The sequence below is a fragment of the Lontra canadensis genome, unplaced genomic scaffold (genome assembly GCF_010015895.1).
Source record: "Lontra canadensis isolate GAN:19392208 unplaced genomic scaffold, GSC_riverotter_1.0 scaffold77, whole genome shotgun sequence".
Lineage (NCBI taxonomy): Eukaryota > Metazoa > Chordata > Mammalia > Carnivora > Mustelidae > Lontra > Lontra canadensis.
Window position 1 is genome coordinate 5036926 of NW_022631071.1, and position 19620 is coordinate 5056545.

The 19620-nt window shown below is 37.9% G+C and overlaps 1 protein-coding gene across 5 annotated transcripts in view; it reads right to left on the reverse strand.

Moving 5' to 3' along the window:
* Positions 1 to 19620, reverse strand: part of DIAPH2 (diaphanous related formin 2) — a 1009576-nt gene that overhangs the window by 154493 nt on the left and 835463 nt on the right. For all 5 annotated transcript variants that reach the window (XM_032881800.1, XM_032881797.1, XM_032881801.1 and 2 more), the window contains one exon: positions 14119 to 14214. In XM_032881800.1, coding sequence (XP_032737691.1) covers positions 14119 to 14214 — 96 coding nt within the window. The remainder of the gene's footprint in view (positions 1 to 14118; positions 14215 to 19620) is intronic.

The window sequence follows — 19620 nt, forward strand, 5'->3', positions numbered from 1 at the left end:
AAATCCAATGGGAGATCGAAGAGAAGAAGAACAGCAATTCTAGAAACAGAAAATCAACCACTTTCTGAAAGGTACGACTGGTGGAGAAGTGAATCCAAAGTGACGGGAAAATAGACTGCGGGGGGAGGGGCTGGCTCCCAGCAAGCGGTGGAGCAACAGAGCACTAAATCAGGACTTTTAAAAGTCTGTTCCGCTGAGGGACATTGCTCCGGAGGCTAAACCAGGGTGAAGCCCATGTGGGGTCAGCGTGGCCTCAGGTCTCGTGGGGTCACAGAAGGATCGGGGGTGTCTGAGTGTCGCAGAGCTTACAGGTATTAGAACGGGGAAGCCGGCTACAGAGAAAGAACTGAGGAGTGAGCTTTCAACATGGGATTACCTTGAACCGGTCGCAGGCTTGGTGAGCTCAGAGCACGGCCAGAGGCCAGGGAGATGGGAGTAATTGGGCGCTATTCTCTGGGGGCACACTGAGGAGTGGGGCCCTGAGCTCTCGGCTCCTCTGGGCCGGAGACTGGGAGGCTGCCATTTTCATTCCCAACCTCCGGAATTCTACGGAAAGCATTCATGGAACAAAAGCTCCCGAAAGCAAACCTGAGGCATTCAGGGAACAAAAGCTCCCGAAAGCAAACCAGAGCAGATTACTCAACCCGGCCACTGGTAAGGGCGGTGCAATTCCGCCTGGGGCAAAAACACTTGAGAATCACTACAACAGGCCCCTCCCGCAGAAGATCAACGAGAAATCCAGCCAGAACCAAGTTCACCTACCAAGGAGTGCAATTTCAATACCAAGGAGAGCAACGGAATTCCAGAGGAAGAGAAAGCAAAGCAAGGAACTCATGGCTTTCTCCCCATGATTCCTTAGTCTTGCAGTTAATTTAAATTTCTTTTTCTTTTTCAATTTTTTTTTCTTCTTCTAAATTTTTTTTAACTTTTACCCTTTTCTTTTTTAACGTTTTTTAACTAGTTTATCTAATATACATATATATTTTTCTCTTTCTTTTTTTATATTTTTTCTTTATTCGTTTTCTTTTTTTAATTGTTTCTTTTTTTTTCTGAACCTCTTTTTATCCCCTTCCCCCCCCCCCCCCCATTTGGGATCTCTTCTGATTTGGTTAAATCATATTTTCCTGGGGTATTTGCCACCCTTTTAGTATTTTACTTGCTCCTTCATATACTCTTATCTGGACAAAATGACAAGGCGGAAAAATTCACCACGAAAAAAAGAACAAGAGGCAGTACCGAAGGCTAGGGACCTGATCAATATAGACACTGGTAATATGTCAGGTCTAGAGTTCTGAATGACAATTCTCAAGGTTCTAGCCGGGCTCGAAAAAGGCATGGAAGATATTAGAGAAACCCTCTCGGGAGATATAAAAAGCCCTTTCTTGAGATATAAAAGAACTAAAATCTAACCAAGTTGAAATCAAAAAAGCTATTAATGAGGTGCAATCAAAAATGGAGGCTCTCACTGCTAGGATAAATGAGGCAGAAGAAAGAATTAGTGATACAGAAGACCAAATAACAGAGAGTAAAGAAGCTGAGCAAAAGAGGGAAAAACAGCTACTGGACCACGAGGGAAGAATTTGAGAGATAAGTGACACCATAAGACGAAACAACATTAGAATAATTGGGATTCCTGAAGAAGAAGAAAGAGAGAGGGGAGTAGTAGGTATATTGGAGAGAATTATTGGAGAGAATTTCCCTAATATGGCAAAGGGAACAAGAATCAAAATCCAGGAGGTGCAGAGAACCCCCTCAAAATCAATGAGAATAGGTCCACACCCCGTCACCTAACAGTAAAATTTACAAGTCTTAGTGACAAAGAGAAAATCCTGAAAGCAGCCAGGGAAAAGAAGTCTGTAACATACAAGGGTAAAAACATTAGATTGGCAGCAGACTTATCCACAGACCCTGGCAGGCCAGAAAGAGCTGGCATGATATATTCAGAGCACTAAAAGAAAAAAACATGCAGCCAAGAATACTATATCCAGCTAGGCTATCATTGAAAATAGAAGGGGAGATTAAAAGCTTCCAGGACAAACAAAAACTAAAAGAATTTGCAAACACCAAACCAGCTCTACAGGAAATATTGAAAGGGGTCCTCTAAGCAAAGAGAGACCCTAAAAGTAGTAGATCAGAAAGGAACAGAGACAATATACAGTAACAGTCACCTTACAAGCAATACAATGGCACTAAATTCTTATCGCTCATTAGTTACCCTGAATGTTAATGGGCTAAATGCCTCAATCAAAAGACAAAGGGTATCAGAATGGATAAAAAAACAAAACCCATCTATATGTTGCCAACAAGAAACTCATTTTAAACTCAAAGACACCTCCAGATTTAAAGTGAGGGGATGGAAAAAATTTTACCATGCTAATGGACATCAGAAGAAAGCAGGGGTGGCAATCCTTATATCAGATCAATTAGATTTTAAGCCAAAGACTATAATAAGAGATGAGGAAGGACACTATATCATACTCAAAGGATCTGTCCAACAAGAAGATCTAACAATTTTAAGTATCTATGCCCGTAACATGGGAGCAGCCAACTACATAAACCAATTAATAACAAAATCAAAGAAACACATCAACAATGATACAATAATAGTAGGGGACTTTAACACTTCCCTCACTGAAATGGACAGATCATCCAAGCAAAAGATCAACAAGGAAATAAAGGCCTTAAATGACTCAGTGGAGCAGATGGACATCACAGATATATTCAGAACATTTCATCCCAAAGCAACAGAATACACATTCTTCTCTAGTGCACATGGAACATTCTCCAGAACAGATCACATCCTTGGTCCTAAATCAGGTCTCAACCGGTATCAAAAGATTGGGATCATTCCCTGCATATTTTCAGACCACAATGCTCTGAAGCTAGAACTCAATCACAAGAGGAAATTTGGAAAGAACCCAAATACATAGAGACTAAACAGCATCCTTCTAAAGAATGAATGGGTCAACCAGGAAATTAAAGAAGAATTGAAAAAATTCATGAGAACAAATGATAATGAAAATACAACGGTTCAAAATCTGTGGGACACAACAAAGGCAGTTCTGTGAGGAAAATGTATAGCGTTACAAGCCTTTCTCAAGAAACAAGAAAGGTCTCAGGTACACAACCTAACCCTACACCTAAAGGAGCTGGAGAAAGAACAAGAAAGAAACCCTAAACCCAGCAGGAGAAGAGAAATCATAAAGATCAGAGCAGAAATCAATGAAATAGAAACCAAAAGAACAACAGAACAAATCAACGAAACTAGGAGCTGGTTCTTTGAAAGAATTAATAAGATTGATAAACCCCTGGCCAGACTTATCCAAAAGAAAAGAGAAAGGACCCAAATAAATAAAATCATGAATGAAAGAGGAGAGATCACAACAAACACCAAAGAAATACAGACAATTATAAGAACATATTATGAGCAACTCTATGCCAACAAATTCGACAATCTGGAAGAAATGGATGCATTCCTAGAGACATATAAACTACCACAACTGAGCCAGGAAGAAATGGAAAGCCTGAACAGACCCATATCCAGTAAGGAGATTGAAACAGTCATCAAAAATCTCCAAACAAACAAAAGCCCAGGGCCAGATGGCTTCCCGGGGGAATTCTACCAAACATTTAAAGAAGAACTAATTCCTATTCTCCTGAAACTGTTACAAAAAATAGAAATGGAAGGAAAACTTCCAAACTCATTTTATGAGGCCAGCATCACCTTGATCCCAAAACCAGACAAGGATCCCATCAGAAAAGAGAACTACAGACCAAAATGCTTGATGAACAGAAATGCGAAAATTCTCACCAAAATACTAGCCAATAGGATCCAACAGTACATTAAAAGGATTATTCACCACGACCAAATGGGGTTTATACCACGGCTGCAAGGTTGGTTCAACATCTGCAAATCAATCAATGTGATACAACATATTAATAAAAGAAAGAACAAGAACCATATGATACTCTCCATAGATGTGGAAAAAGCATTTGACAAAGTGCATCATCCCTTCCTGATCAAAACTCTTCAAAGTGTAGGGATAGAGGGCACATACCTCAATATCATCAAAGCCATCTATGAAAAACCCATCGCAAATATCATTCTCAATGGAGAAAAACTGAAAGCTTTTCCGCTAAGGTCAGGAACATGGCAGGGATGTCCGTTATCACCACTGCTATTCAACATAGTACTAGAAGTCCTAGCCTCAGCAATCAGACAACAAAAGGAAATTAAAGGCATCCAAATCGGCAAAGAAGAAGTCAAACTATAACTCTTCACAGATGATATGATACTATATGTGGAAAACCCAAAAGACTCTACTCCAAAACTGCTAGAACTTGTATAGGAATTCAGTAAAGTATCAGGATATAAAATCAATACACAGAAATCAGTTACATTTCTTTACACCAACAAGACAGAAGAAAGAGAAATTAAGGAGTCAATCCCATTGACAATTGCACCCAAAACCATAAGATACCTAGGAATAAACCTAAACAAAGAGGCAAAGAATCTATACTCAGAAAACTACAAAGTACTCATGAAAGAAATTGAGGAAGAAACAAAGAAATGGAAAAATATTCCAGCTCACTGATCAGAAGAACAAATATTGTGAAAATGTCTAAACAATCTACACATTTAATGCAATCCCTATCAAAATCCTATCCATTTTTTTCAAGGAACTGGAACAAATAATCCTAAAATTTATATGGAACCAGAAGACCTCAAATAGCCAGAGGAATATTGAAAAATAAAGCCAAAGTTGGTGGCATCACAATTCCAGACTTCAAGCTCTATTACAAAGCTGTCATCATCAAGACAGCATGGTACTGGCACAAAAACAGACACATAGATCAATGGAACAGAATAGAGAGCCCAGAAATAGACCCTCAACTCTATGGTCAACTAATCTTCGACAAAGCAGGAAAGAATGTCCAATGGAAAAAAGACAGCCTCTTCAATAAATGGTGTTGGGAAAATTGGACAGCCACATGCAGAAAAATGAAATTGGACCACTTCCTTACACCACACATGAAAATAGACTCAAAATGGATGAAGGACCTCAATGTGATGAAGGAATCCTTCCAAATCCTTGAGGAGAACACAGGCAGCAACCTCTTTGCCCTCAGCTGCAGCAAGGGCAAAAATGAACTATTGGGATTTCATCAAGATCAAAAGCTTTTGCACAGCAAAGGAAACAGTTAACAAAACCAAAAGACAACTGACAGAATGGGAGAAGATATTTGCAAACGACCTATCAGATAAAGGGCTAGTGTCCAAAATCTATAAAGAACTTAGCAAACTCAAAACCCAAAGAACAAGTAATCCAATCAAGAAATGGGCAGAAGACGTGAACAGACATTTCTGCAAAGAAGACACCCAGATGGCCAACAAACACGTGAAAAAGTGCTCCATATCACTCGGCATCAGGGAAATACAAGTCAAAACCACAATGAGATACCACCTCACACCAGTCAGAATGGCTAAAATTTACAAGTCAGGAAATGACAGATGCTGGCGAGGATGCGGAGAAAGGGGAACCCTCCTACACTGTTGGTGGGATTGCAAGCTGGTGCAACCATTCTGGAAAACAGCATGGAGGTTCCTCAAAATGTTGAAAATAGAGCTACCCTAAGACCCAGCAATTTCACTACTGGTTATTTACCCGAAAGATACAAACGTAGTGATCCAAAGGGGCACGTGCACCCGAATGTTTATAGCAGCAATGTCCACAATAGCCAAACTATGGGAAGAACCTAGATGTCCATCAACAGATGAATGGATAAAGAAGATGTGGTACATATACACAATGGATTACTATGCAGCCATCAAAAGAAATGAAATCTTGCCATTTGCAACAATGTGGATGGAACTAGAGTGTATCATGCTTAGCGAAATAAGTCAATCGGAGAAAGACAACTATCATATGATCTCCCTGATATGAGGAAGTGGAGATGCAACATGGAGGGGTTAAGGGGTTAGGAGAAGTATAAATGAAACAAGATGGGATTTGGAGGGAGACAAATCATAAGCGACTCTTAATCTCACAAAACAAACTGAAGGTTGCTGGGGGGAAGGGGGTTGGGAGAAGGGGGGTGGGGTTATGGACACTGGGAAGGGCATGTGCTATGGTGAGTGCTGTGAAGTGTGTAAACCTCGCGATTCACAGACCTGTACCCCTGGGGATAAAAATATATTATGTGTTTATAAAAAATAAAAAAAATAATTTATTTAAATAAAAAACAACCTCCGCTGGCTCTTTGTTGTGACAAACTTTACATTATTGCCACTGTACCCTTCCCTACTTCCATTACATGTATTTACCATTCCCTTTAACTGACATGTTTATTCCTCCTGTTCTCCTCTAAGTATCCTCTAAGTAAACTACGGTTCATCAAAACATAACTCAAAACACAACTCAAATGCCACTTTCACTACGAAAAATTTCTCAAATTCTCTAGGCAGCTAGTTCTTTCATCATTTTCTACACAGATATATCACCGCATTTATATTGTGTATATATCTGCCTTCCCCACGAAGCTGTGGATACTTAAAGTTAGCACCCTTGCTTTATCCATGTTTACACTCCAGGGCCCTAGCACTCTTGCTTGGCCCCTAGTATTTGATCAATAAATGTCATTTGGGTGAATACCATAATTTTGTTCATTTGCTTGCATTATGTCATATTTTACTAGATTTCAAGTGTACATTACAATATAATAACTCTACTGTAGACAAAATATGGTTTAGTTTGCTAGTCCAAGAATCTAACACAAAATAGAAGACTGGGGAACCTCATGGGAACGAACTCATCCTAAGGGAGAAAGAAGTAAGCATCTTGGCTGAATGACAGCTTGACCTAGTAAGAATAACAAACAAACACAAAACTCCAACAGAACTTGGTCATCAAAAGATGAGGACGATACTGAATGCTACATGGGATCTCTTGTGGGCTTGTCTTTGGGCCTCACTATATGGGACCAAATGCTACAGAGAACAAGAAGGCTATAACTTAAAACTGAAAGCTGTTTCTCTGAAAATGTAAGACTTTGAGGAATAAGTAGTGCTGCTTGATACATTGGTGAAGTGCCATACTAAGAAAGAGGGAGGTGTTTCCCCGCACTTTACCACCGACAATTGTCAAACTCTTGTATCATGAAGGCATGAGAGTGCCCATTGCTATAGCAAACAGCAGGCATGGAAATACATGGTATTATGTACAAGAACAGTGGTAGGTGATTGTGTTTGTGAAATGCCCCCTGAGATCTTCCAGAACTTTCAGAGATCCCTTATAGGCATTTGAGTTCCTGAATGTGTACATGGAGAAAAGAACCAGGAAAACTGGGATTTTGTTATTTATGTGAGGTAGAGAGGCCTAGGAAAGCATGGGTTTTGGGTGTTGTAAAGATATTTTCCCTAATACTTAGAGTTTAGTTCCTCTCCCTTCATATTTTGATCACTGTTTCTTGCCCCATCTGTTCTCATATGGTAAATTAGAACTTCTCATTTTTTAAATTTAAATTAGCCAACATATAGTACCTCATTTTTTAAATTAACTTTTTTTAAAGATTTTATTTATTTATTTGACAGACAGAGATGACAAGTAGGCAGAGAGGCAGGCAGAGAGAGAGGAAGGGAAGCAGGCTCCCTGCTGAACAGAGAGCCAGATATTGGGCTCGATCCCAGGACCTTGGGATCATGATCTGAGCTGAAGGCAAAGGCTTTAACCCACGGAGCCACCCAGGCACCCCTCATTTTTTAAATTTAAATTCAATTAGCCAACATATAGTACCTCATTAGTTTTAGATGTAGAGTTCAAGAAATCATCAGTTGTATGTAACACTCAGTGCTCATCTCATCACATGCCCTCCTTAATGCCCATCACCCAGTTACTCCAACCCACCCCACATCTCCTCCAACAACCCTCAGTTTATTTCCTGTAGTTAAGAGTCTCTTATGGTTTATCTCCCTCTTTGATGACTTCCCATTCAGTTTTCCCTCCCTTCCCCTATGATCCTCTGTGCTCTTTCTTATATTCCACATATGAGTGAAACCATACGATGATTGTCTTTCTCTGATGGACTTATTTCACTCAGAATCCTCCAGTTCCATCCATGTCTATGTAAATGCTAGGTATTCATTCTTTCTAATGGCTCAGTAATATTCCATTGTATATATGAACCACATCTTCTTTATCCATTCATCTGTCCATGGACAACTCAGCTCTTTCTATAGTTTGGTTATTGTGGATATTTAGGACTACAGAGTTTCTCATTTATATTGTTATCTTGCTGTTCCATAAAACTACAATTTTCTGCCCCTGGAGTCTTTTCTGTTTTTTTCAAATTTAGTTTTCTTGGTTGCCCCATGTAGTTCTACAACCAAATTACATTTATTCTGTTTCCTGGTTTCATTTCTTTGTAATGCTTCTCCTGTACATTTTTAAAAATGTCTGCAACTATATGCCAAAATCTAGTAATAGCCAAAATAGCTAAGTTAGATATCTGTTGCTAAGAAGACTGTTTATATTTACTTGTAGTGGGCAAAGAATGAAGAAGTCAAGTTGGTTGGGAGAGGAAAAGCAAGTTCTAAGTATCTATGATATTCAGTAATGAAACAGATGTGGCATTGTATATTTATATTTTAAGTGTGGTTTTTGCTTCTGCTAAGTTTTATTCCACGTGTTTCTTTTTCTTCCAAAGATTACCTTTGATCTATAATGGTAAAGTCAGGAGTAATTATGTGTATTTCTTTCCAAAGCAGATTGTAACATATGGAACTTATTACCTTGAGAGCTAACAAAGGCTGTCACAAAGAAGGTCCAGAAAGATTCAGCAAAACTCATAGGTGGTAGACTCATACTAGGTTATTAAGGAAAAATGAGATGTTCCTTTCACTCACCAAACTCTAAGAAACCATAGTCCGTATTCTAGGGATTAATAAGTGAAAGGTGAAGGGATGAGGAAAGTTACTCAAACTCCTGCGCTGCACAAGTACATGTTTCCTATCTCATTATGACACATATAAAATCACATTACAATTTTATCATGGCTTACATTCATGTTTTCCCATCCCAAAAGGTAAACCCAAAATGTGAGCCCCTTGGAACAAATGTCCTGATTGGTGGTACATCCTCAGTACCTAAACCAGTACATGACACCCAGGAAGCAGTCAATAAAATTGTTCAGTTGCTGAATGAATACTATCAATTCCTGCATCCTGACAACCTACTCACTGCTTAGTTCCTGCATTCTGGCTCCCAGTTCTATCCAAATATTGAAAAGATGCTCTTAAAAAGTTGATAGACGGGGGTGCCTGGGTGCTCAGTGGGTTAAGCCTCTGCTCAGGTCATGATCTCAGGGTCCTGCAATGGAGCCCCACATCTGGCTCTCTGCTCAGCAGGGAGCCTGCTTCCCTTCCTCTCTCTCTGCCTGCCTCTCTGCCTACTTGTGATCTCTGTCTGTCAAATGAATAAATAAAATCTTTAAAAAAAAAAAGTTGATAGAAAACTCCCAAATGGCAAATCATTGGTTTTTATCCTTTTTGATCCTACCACAGCATATGTCCTTGTTGAAAATGCCCACCTTTTCTGCCTTCTTAATACTTCCCTCTTTCTTTGCTCCTAGAACAATGTTTTGTGTTTTTTTTTAAAGATTTTATTTATTTATTTGACAGAGAGAGAGATCACAAGTAGGTGGAGAGGCAGGCAGAGAGAGCGGGGGAAGCAGGCTCCCTGCTGAGCAGAGAGCCCTATGTGGGGCTCAATCCCAGGACCCTGGGATCATGACCTGAGCTGAAGGCAGAGGCTTAACCCACTGAGCCACCCAGGCACCCCTAGAACAATGTTTTGATTCTCCTCCCGCCTGCCCAACTATTCCTTGTCTATCTTCTTTGCTAGTTTTACTTTTAGGCCCTAAGTGAAGGCATTTTCAAAGTTCTGTTTTTGGATCTCTTTTATCTGAATAATCACTTTAATAATCCCTTCCATTTCCATATTACAACCAGAAATCTCACAAACTCAACCATCTTGTGACGAAATCTACACCTATACTTTCAAGAAACTTTTAGACCTCTGGACCTCAATGCTCTGCTCTCACTTTCAGTTGCACTTTCTCAAAATTTACTTAATCTTGGGGCGCCTGGGTGGCTCCGTGGGTTAAAGCCTCTGCCTTTGGCTCGGGTCATGATCCCAGGGTCCTGGGATCGAGCCCTGCATCGGGCTCTCTGCTCAGCGGGGAGCCTGCTTCCCTTCCTTTCTTTCTGTCTGCCTCTTTGCCTACTTGTGATCTCTGTCAAATAAATAAATAAAATCTTAAAAAAAAAACTTACTTAATCTTCCATCACCACTCCTTTTCCAGATCTTAATTATTTTCTGTCATAATCCAACTGTCCTTCTACCTAATCAAATTCAAAACCCTAGGATTATCTTTGACTCCTGGCTACTCCTCTTCCTCTTCATCTAAATTATCTCCTTTGACTCAGAATATGACAGTAGAATCCTAATTCATCACTCACATTCCATAGATTAAATGTCTTAATATATAGCTTTGATCATGTTTCTCCATTGCTTAAAAACCTTCAATATATCCCTGTGGCCTAAAGAGTTATACATTAACACCTTAGTCTCTTATTTAAGCACTCTTAGGATGTGGCACCAACCTACTTTTAAAAAAGAATATTTAAATTCAGTTTATTTTTTTAGTTTTTTAAAGATTTTATTTATTTACTTGACAGAGAGAGACAGAGAGCACAAGCAATGGGAGTGGCAGGCAGAGGGAGAAGGAGAAGCAGGCTCCCGCCTGAGCAAGGAGCCCGATGTGGGACTCCATCCAAGGGCTGGGATCATGACCTGAGCTGAAGGCAGATCCTTAATCTACTGAGCCACCCAGGCGCCCTTACATTCAGTTTAGTTAACATATAGTGTATTATTAGTTTCAGGGGTAGAATTTAGTGATTCATCAGTTGCATATAAGACCCAGTGCTCATCACCTACTTTTCCAGAATTATCTCCATACTTCTACACTTTATATAGCTTATTTTCTTACTAGGTGGACTACTGGCCATGCTCCCAAAATGCTTCACACTTTCTTACTTCTGTATTTTTCTTAATGAGATTCCATTTACCCACTATCCCTACTTCCAATTCCAACTGCTGAAATCCATACTCATCCTTCAAAACCTTTTCTTCAATGATTCTTTTTCTGACATACCCAATAAAACATGATATTTCCTTCCTCTGAGCTCACAAAGTATATTATTAATAGCTTTTGTATAATAGCTATTATTTTCTGCCTTATTCTGTAATCTTTCTGTCTGTTTATCTTTCCCACAAGACACAAGGGTCTTATAACTAAAAAATCGTAATTATTACCGCATTTTTCCTTCATGTGGCATACTGCCTTTCACGGAACAGATGTACAATAAATTAATGAATGTTTAGGGGCTCATTTCCTAATCTCTGAGTTTGGTATTAACAAAGCTTGTAATCTGGGTTGATATCGAGCCAGTTTGTATTAGTACCACCATAGTGGCTACTTATTGCCTGTGTACATTCTGACTGGTTGAAGCTTGTGCTATACTAGTTATCAATATATTTTTCAATAGCTCTCCTTATATAATAGTCTCCCTTGAAATGCCTTTTGGAGGCCTTAGCTGAAACAACATTCTCAGTTTTTGGGCTACAGACAGTATTTGGGAACTCTGATTTGCCTTATTTGGTAGATCCTGGGGAGGGGATATAGACTCAGTGTGAAAGTTTTATAATTTAGGCAACTAATCATACTATTTACTAACATTTTTCTTTTATTTTTTTTAACATTTTTATTTTCTAATGAAGAATATATAAATAATCACCTCACTTTGTTTAAACATGGAATTGAAAACACTGCAATTAAAAGCACAATTGTAGAGCTCTATATTTTATATACCATAATTTCCATCTGCAGGTGATAATAATGGAGATGGCAAGCAGAGCAGTACATCTTTGCTGTTTGTGGCTCACTGCATTTCAGATTTTTTTCGGCTATTAACTCTTACTTTACATTACTTGATAAAAATAGTCTTCTTTATAATTTGATTTTTCTGCTTCTATCATCATGTAGAAGTGGACGTTATTGGAAAGGAGCAAGGATGCTGGTGTTGAAAAGGGAAAGTATAAAAATATAAAGTCCATGGGGCATTAAAGAAGAACCAAATACCTAGGAAAGTGAAAACAAAAAGAGGCCTGCAGAAAAAGATGATCTAGTTAGGAAAGTCAGAAATAAGGAAGAAATATGGGAAAATCCCCAGTTCTATTGCTTTTAGAAAGAGGCAAGCAAACAGGAGGGTTTTTGGCAGACTTCTCAACTCTATGCCTGCTTCTCCTCTCCCTCGCTTGAACTTTGATGCTCAAGATTATACCGCTGGGCATTTGCATTGGTCGCTGTCACTTGGAATGACTGCCAGAACTACATGGGCTGATATTTTTGACCCTGTGCATTCATGGAGGTACTCCAGCTGCAAACCAAAGGAGGTCCCAATTTAGATTACTTGGGATCAGTACTATAAAATCATGTAGTTTGTGAATCTACTCTTGGTGTTTCACAGTTGATGACACTATATTCCCTTGAGTACCAAACTAACAGAAACCCCATTAGATGATTTCTCTCTTTCTCAGTACAACCATTCTAGAGGCAGTATGAGTTATGAGTCTAATCAGACATGGGCCTTAGCAAATGTATTTTAAAAATAAACTCCTAGAAAGATGATGGCAGTTCTTTTATGGCACAGAATAACATACTTATACTTATCAGCTGCTTAACAGAGAACTGAATTGACAGAAAAATTATTTCAGTTTGCTTTTCACTGTTAATACTCTGATAGTTCAAGAAAGAACAGTGAAGGTTTCTATTTTTCACAGGAGGTGGAAGGGGTCTCTGATAGCACGGTAAAACATTCTTGTTTTACAGATAAAGACTGAGGGTAGATGAGATGGCTGCTTCATAGTTACAAATTAGCAGTGCTCCTAATATTCTGCTATGCAGCACTACCTTAAAAATTAATATGAATATACAGAAATTTTACTTTACTTTCTTCCAGTCTTCCATTCTTTTTGTAGGCCATCTCCAATGTCTTCATATCCACCAAAATTCACCCAAATGTAAAAAAGATGAATATAACTTACATTGTCCTCTGCCATGAGTTTCACCGCTGTCAAAAGCTTTCCTGGACAACTTTACTGGGCTCCATTTCTTTCACTGGTTTGTTGGAGTACAACCGTTTTAAGAGCCACCACATTCTATCCTGATGATATATGTTAGTTTCCAGTCCAAATACAGAATATTTTTTGAATTGTAGGCTAGTCAAGGTAAATCTTATTAATCTAAATTAAGAAGAATTTACATATTTACTACTAATTTTCCCTTTTTCATTTACTCCTCCATATGGCTCCACAGCCTATGAAGAGGGTTTTTAAAATCCATATACTTAATTTGTTCCTCCTTTGTAGAAGAGATAAACTAAAAATACAGAAATTTCCTTAAAGGATATGGATAGCTCACCTACCTGGATTATTCTGAGAGGAACTATTATTTACCTCAGCCATAGGGTATGAAGAGAAAAGACAGACCATTTTCTAATACCACTGTGCCTTTCCTCTCTTTAGTAATCCGGAGAATGGGATATGGATTGTACTACAAAGCCAAAATGACTTCTAGAAAGAAGCATTATTTCAGTTTCCTTACCTGTAAATAGCTAAAGTGACATCCCTAGGGCCAATTACCTTTAATGATTTAATTACATTTTATGGTTTTAAAACATGTTCCACCCAAACCACATGCACATAAAACAACAATTAAAATATTTAATATTAAACGCAGCAGGAGTACTTGTTTCTGAAATTTTTTTGCAGAGTCCACAGTTATTTGAAGATATGTTTACCAAGGTAAAACTTGTGTTCACATAGACATAGAAGCCTGTTGAGACTTCTTAATACGTGAACTGAGATCGACTACTGAAAAAAATTCATGAGGAAGGTTTTTGGGGGGTAGTAGTTGGCTATGAACATTCACATTTTATAATACCATGTGAACTGGAACATTCACATTTTATAATACCATGTAAACCAGAAGGAGTTTTACCTGGATTCCTTGGAATTCGCTTTCTGCGGTCTCGGAATGCTGCACCTGATTGTAGGGCTTCTAGAAGATTATCCATCACACCAGTCTCATCACCCTCTGGAGGGAGGGAGAAATCAGAATTAATCTTAGAGCAATTAAACTACAGTAAAATAAAGGGGAAAGGTCCTGTCAGATTTACATAATATCCCTAAATTAAAGACATATATCTGTTTAAACATAATGGATCCTGTCACTTTCTGGCACCACAGACTACTTTGCTTATTATGCACCATTAAGCAAAATTCATGCCAATCCCACTGTTCTTTCAACTTAAGGACCTTGTCTTTTGTATTATTGATGACACACTCAGTATGCAAATAAATAGTAGCTGATCAGCTACTGGGCCTTCCTGTTAAGATTCTTCTAAGATATTCCTAGGCAAGAAACCAATGACCTGGCTTAATGCAATCAATGTGCAGGGTGTGATTTGATGAAGCAGAGTTATACAAGGTTAAATACTGACTGTATTAATACCTTCAGCATTCAACCATCATCTGTGATTATCTCAAAAGACACTATTTGCAAAAACACATTTGCATTCAATTCCTACCTAATCCATATCCTTTACCAATTTCAAGATGCTGACATTGTAGAAGGAAAAGGTGACCACACCATTTGAAAGGGTGCATTTTACATTTGAGAGACATTAACCAGAGTCTCATCATCACTTTTTAAAAAAAAAATTTTTTTTTCATCATCCCTTTTAGAATGCTGTTGTGTTTCTAAATTTTTCCTATGGGAAAGAACTGTTAAGATTCCATGAGCAGAGTATTCAAAAGATGTACATGGAAATTCCTAATGCAAATGCATTTAAAACATTTTATCCTACTCTTTATCTTTGACAATTCTGGCCATCAAAAACACTTTAAAGATTTGTTAGAAACATTTGTCTCAAGGTATTTATTGTCAGAAAAGCTACTATACTGTGGATAATCCACAGAGAGCTGAGACCCATCTTCCTATCTGGTTTAGCTGATGATAAAAGTACCCTAACTAAGTGGTTAATTTGAGTGGTTGCTAAATGTGTGGGCCTGGGGTAGAGGACATTTGTAAGCAGAAGGCTTAAGAGAAGAAGAAGGCAGGAGTGAGGGAGAAAAAAACTGTTTCTGATGTTATTCTGAAGTTTAATTTAAATCCTACTTTATTTAAAGAACAACTATGGGGTATCATATCACAACACACCCACAAATATTCTTTTACAGGGCAAGAACAAGCTAAAACCTTTTTTGATTATGCCCTTTATTTGACTTGAGATTTTTTACAATGTTATATCAATCATTTGTTCTTTTTTTTTTTGTGGTGTAACTTTTTTTTTTATAATTTTATTTTTTATAAACATATATATATTTTTTTCCCCCCAGGGGTACAGGTCTGTGAATCTCCACGTTTACAAACTTCACAGCACTCACCATGAATCATTTGTTCTTTTAAAATGAATTCTCTAGGACATGATATTAAATAAAAACAAAGGGAGTAGAGAGGTTCTCAGGTCCAAAATTTGGTAAAAACAGGACAGATCAAAGGGAAGTGGTTAGTCATCCCCAGTGACTAACCAGGGAAGGGGGATTATAAACATTTAGGAATATTAAAGCTGCAGACACATCTGCACCATCACCTTCTCTCTAAAGTACAAAGAAAAGAGGAACTGAAAGTAGTTTGGCATGGCTAGAATGTACCTGGGAGAATTAAGTTTTAGGCAGTAAGCACTTCACATTTGTTGTATCTTTTAATCCAACTACACATTGATATAGGTATCATCTCTGTTTTTCATCTGAGGATACTGAAACTTAGAGTTTAAGCATCTTGTTCCAGATCACACAGCTAGCATGTGGAGGGGCCCAGGTATGAGCCCATGTCAGTGTGACACCAAGACCAGCCCTCTTTGCATGAAGCTAACAGAAGACAAAATGGAGGAGGCATATGGTGACCAAATGATAAAAGATCATAATTCTGTGATATGGGTTTGAGCATTATTCTATAATGCTCAACACTCTCAATAGATAGATAATGTAGGCCAAAACCACGAGCTGCGTAAATAACTTTATACTTCCTAGGAGTCATATTTAAAAAAAAATAAAAACAGATGAAATCAATTTTCATATATTAAGTAAATGTTTAACTCAATATATACAAAAATATTTATTTTTTAAAGTCTTTTTATCAGATTAAGTCTCAGAAACCCAGCGTGTTTTTATTTTAGCACATTTCACTTAGACTAACTACATTTCAAGTGCTCAATACCTATATATGGCTAGTGGCTACTGTATTGGGAAACACAGCTATAAGAAATAGAAAGTGACTTGATTAGACTTTCATTTTAGAAAGACTTGCTGGACAGCACTGTGGAGAATGACTCAGAGTATGGTATAACAGAAGGCAGAAAAATGGCTAGGAGTATAGTGTAATTGTCTAAGAGATAAAGAAGTGAACTAAAAGGATAGAAGAACAAATGGAAAGGGTGGATACTTTGAAGGTCTTAATATAGTTAATAAGACCTGGCTGAGGGGGTAAGATCAAGGGTGAGGGAAGGAGTCTAGATCACCAGGGATAAACAGGTATGAGAAAATACGATTATTTTTTGAGGAATATTTAAGTAGACATATCTAGTAAGCAGTTAGAAATACGAGTCTGGAACCCAGGAGTGAAGTCTGGGTTGAAGCTAAAGATTTGGGTACTACTGGAAGATGGGTGAGATCACCCAGATATACGAAAAGAGAAGACATTACAGGATGCAATTTCCGAGGACCCCAATTTTTATTTTATTTTTTAAAAGATTTTATTTATTTATTTGAGAGAGAGAGAGAGAGAGGGAGATCACGAGCAGGGGGGAGAGGCAGAGGGAGAAGAAGACTCCCAGCTGAGAAGGGAGTCTGATGTGAGACTCCATCCCGGGACCCTGGGATCATGACCTGAGCTGAAGGCAGATGTTCAACCGACTGAGCCACCCAGGTGCCCTGAGGATCCCAATTTTTAATAGACAATCAGTAGAAGCAGAATTACATAGAAACATGAAAGGAATTTTTAGAGATATAGAAATATAACCAGAAGAGAACCATAGTATAACTGAATTTCATGTATCTTTATAAAAACAGTCATTATAAAGACTGCATAGAAAAATAAATATATGTATAAAAGTAAAAAAAGACTACAAAACAGTATGTATTTATTATTTTACATAAATAATATGCAATTATTAAATTTTAAGACATTAAAAATTATAACAATGACATGGATGTCATTTCATTAAAATTCTTCAATGTAATGATACTGTATAAATATTAAAAATGGAACAAATATGATATAGAGAGGAATTAAAAATAAATCCCTTTACTTAATTAATGGTTGCCATCTGAACACAACACTCGTCAAAATATTATGCTAGATCACTTTTCTAAACCATTTTTTTTCATTAGTTTCCCCCTCCTGCTGAGGAGCCTTTTTAGACACTTTTTTCCTAATTGTCCTACCATTAAAATTTAATACAATAGATGTACTGTATAATCTGTTTATATAGTGTGGCCCTTTGGAGGGCCATTAACAATTGTAATATCCAAGATTTTTCTCTGCCCACCTCCCCAAGAACCATTATTCATCCCCTTGGGGTGATACTGTCCCTGTTGAGAAGGCATGTGTTAGATGGTTCTATTAAAAAAAAAGAAAAGGGCCAGGTCTTTGTAAGTATCACTGATGTATTAAAGGAAAGTAATATAGGTTTCAGTCTACTACTACTTTATCATTTGCTTCATAACTTTTCAAAAGAATTGAGAGGTTTTCATTAAATACGTAACTTGAAGGAATGAAGGTTTTACAAATACATCTTAGAACCATTTCATATTTCAGTTACTCTTCCTAAAGCAAAATGGAAGCCAACATGATCATTTGAAAGATGTTATCCTTCATTTTAAATGAATTTCAGTGAAATCTGGTATGTGATTGAATTGTGTGAGATTGATAATTCACTTAGAATTTGCAAGTTCACAGAACCATTAATTCTTACTTAGATGTGATCTGTAATGAGTAGATGTTTTTATTTTCCGTTTTTTGGTCTATGAGGTCAAACTCAGGGAAAAAATGTGTATTTTTCATTGAAAAGGAAAATAGTTTTATTGAATTACACAGAAAACTGTGTTTTCCTATAATACTTATTTTACTCAGTGAAAGAGTTATCAAGGAAAAAATTGGTAATGTTTTTAGGCCCTAAATGGTACTATATGGGCATGTCTGGGAAGTAAAAATTCAGAGGCAACTTTCTAACATTTCATCCTGAAATTAGATCAGAGATAGTATTAAGGAGGTAGGGTGGTTACAAGCAGTCCAGAGGGACTCTGTGTGAACTATATATATTGGGTAAAATGAAAGGGATGCGTTGTACCTTCCCTTTCATGTTTCCAATGGTGTTGGTCATTCAGTGGACACAGAATGTCTGCTGATTTCAATTCTCATCATCAACATTTACCTGTGTTGTGTTGACTTTATTTCCCCAGAAGAGTTTGGAGATGCCATAGGTTAAAATTAGCACTAGGTAAATTAAATATCTCTGGTACACCTTTGTGCAAGACTATTCCCTAGTGGTTGCACAAACTTATTTAGAGGCAATTCTCCGTGGGTTTCTCACATTTCTGAGCACTTTGTGAGCACAAGCATTGACGACCTTTGGTCCGAACTATCTTTTCAAGACTGTTTTTATAGTCAACATACTTGAAAGACACAGTGTCTCAGAGCAGAGGATAAGTGTGATGATAGATTACATTTCCCTACAGAGTGTTCATTTCATTATAAAATATTTGGGTTCCCTAAAACTTGGGTCCTCAGAAGTAACACAAACCCACTGTGTGCATAACATCCACCTGAACTCACCTTGGTGTTGTCCTGTGGGAGTTGGAAGGTACGGGAAAGCAGTATGAACATGAAGCTCACACTGCTGGCTGTACTGTGGATAACAAGAGTTCTTTGTCTCTGACCCAGGATTCTTGTTATATAAGCATCCCTGAAACTTTGGCAAGCTGACTTGTTAGCATATAAGTAGGGTAAAATTTCTGACCCTTCACAGTTTTTGAAAATACTATGAGATCTCCTTTCTTTTTATCTAACATTTTTAATTACAATATCCCTTATTCCTCTAGGAACCTAACACTTCTTGTCTCGGTCATTCCCATTAACTAAGACCCAACTCCAGTTTATTACTTCTCAAAAATGACTAAAGACGATGCTACAAAAATTATTTCCTAAGATCCTAACAACCTGGGAATAACAGCTTTAATTCACTATTATAAGGGTGCCTGGGTGGCTCAGCTGGCTAAACGTCTGCCTTTGGCTCAGGTCATGATGCCAAGATCATGGGACTGAGCCCCGCATTGGGCTCCAGGCTTGGCAGGAAGCTTGCTTTTCCCTCTCTCACCACCCTGCTTGTATTCCCTCTCTCGCTGTCTCTCTCTCTGTCAAATAAATAAATGAAATCTTAAA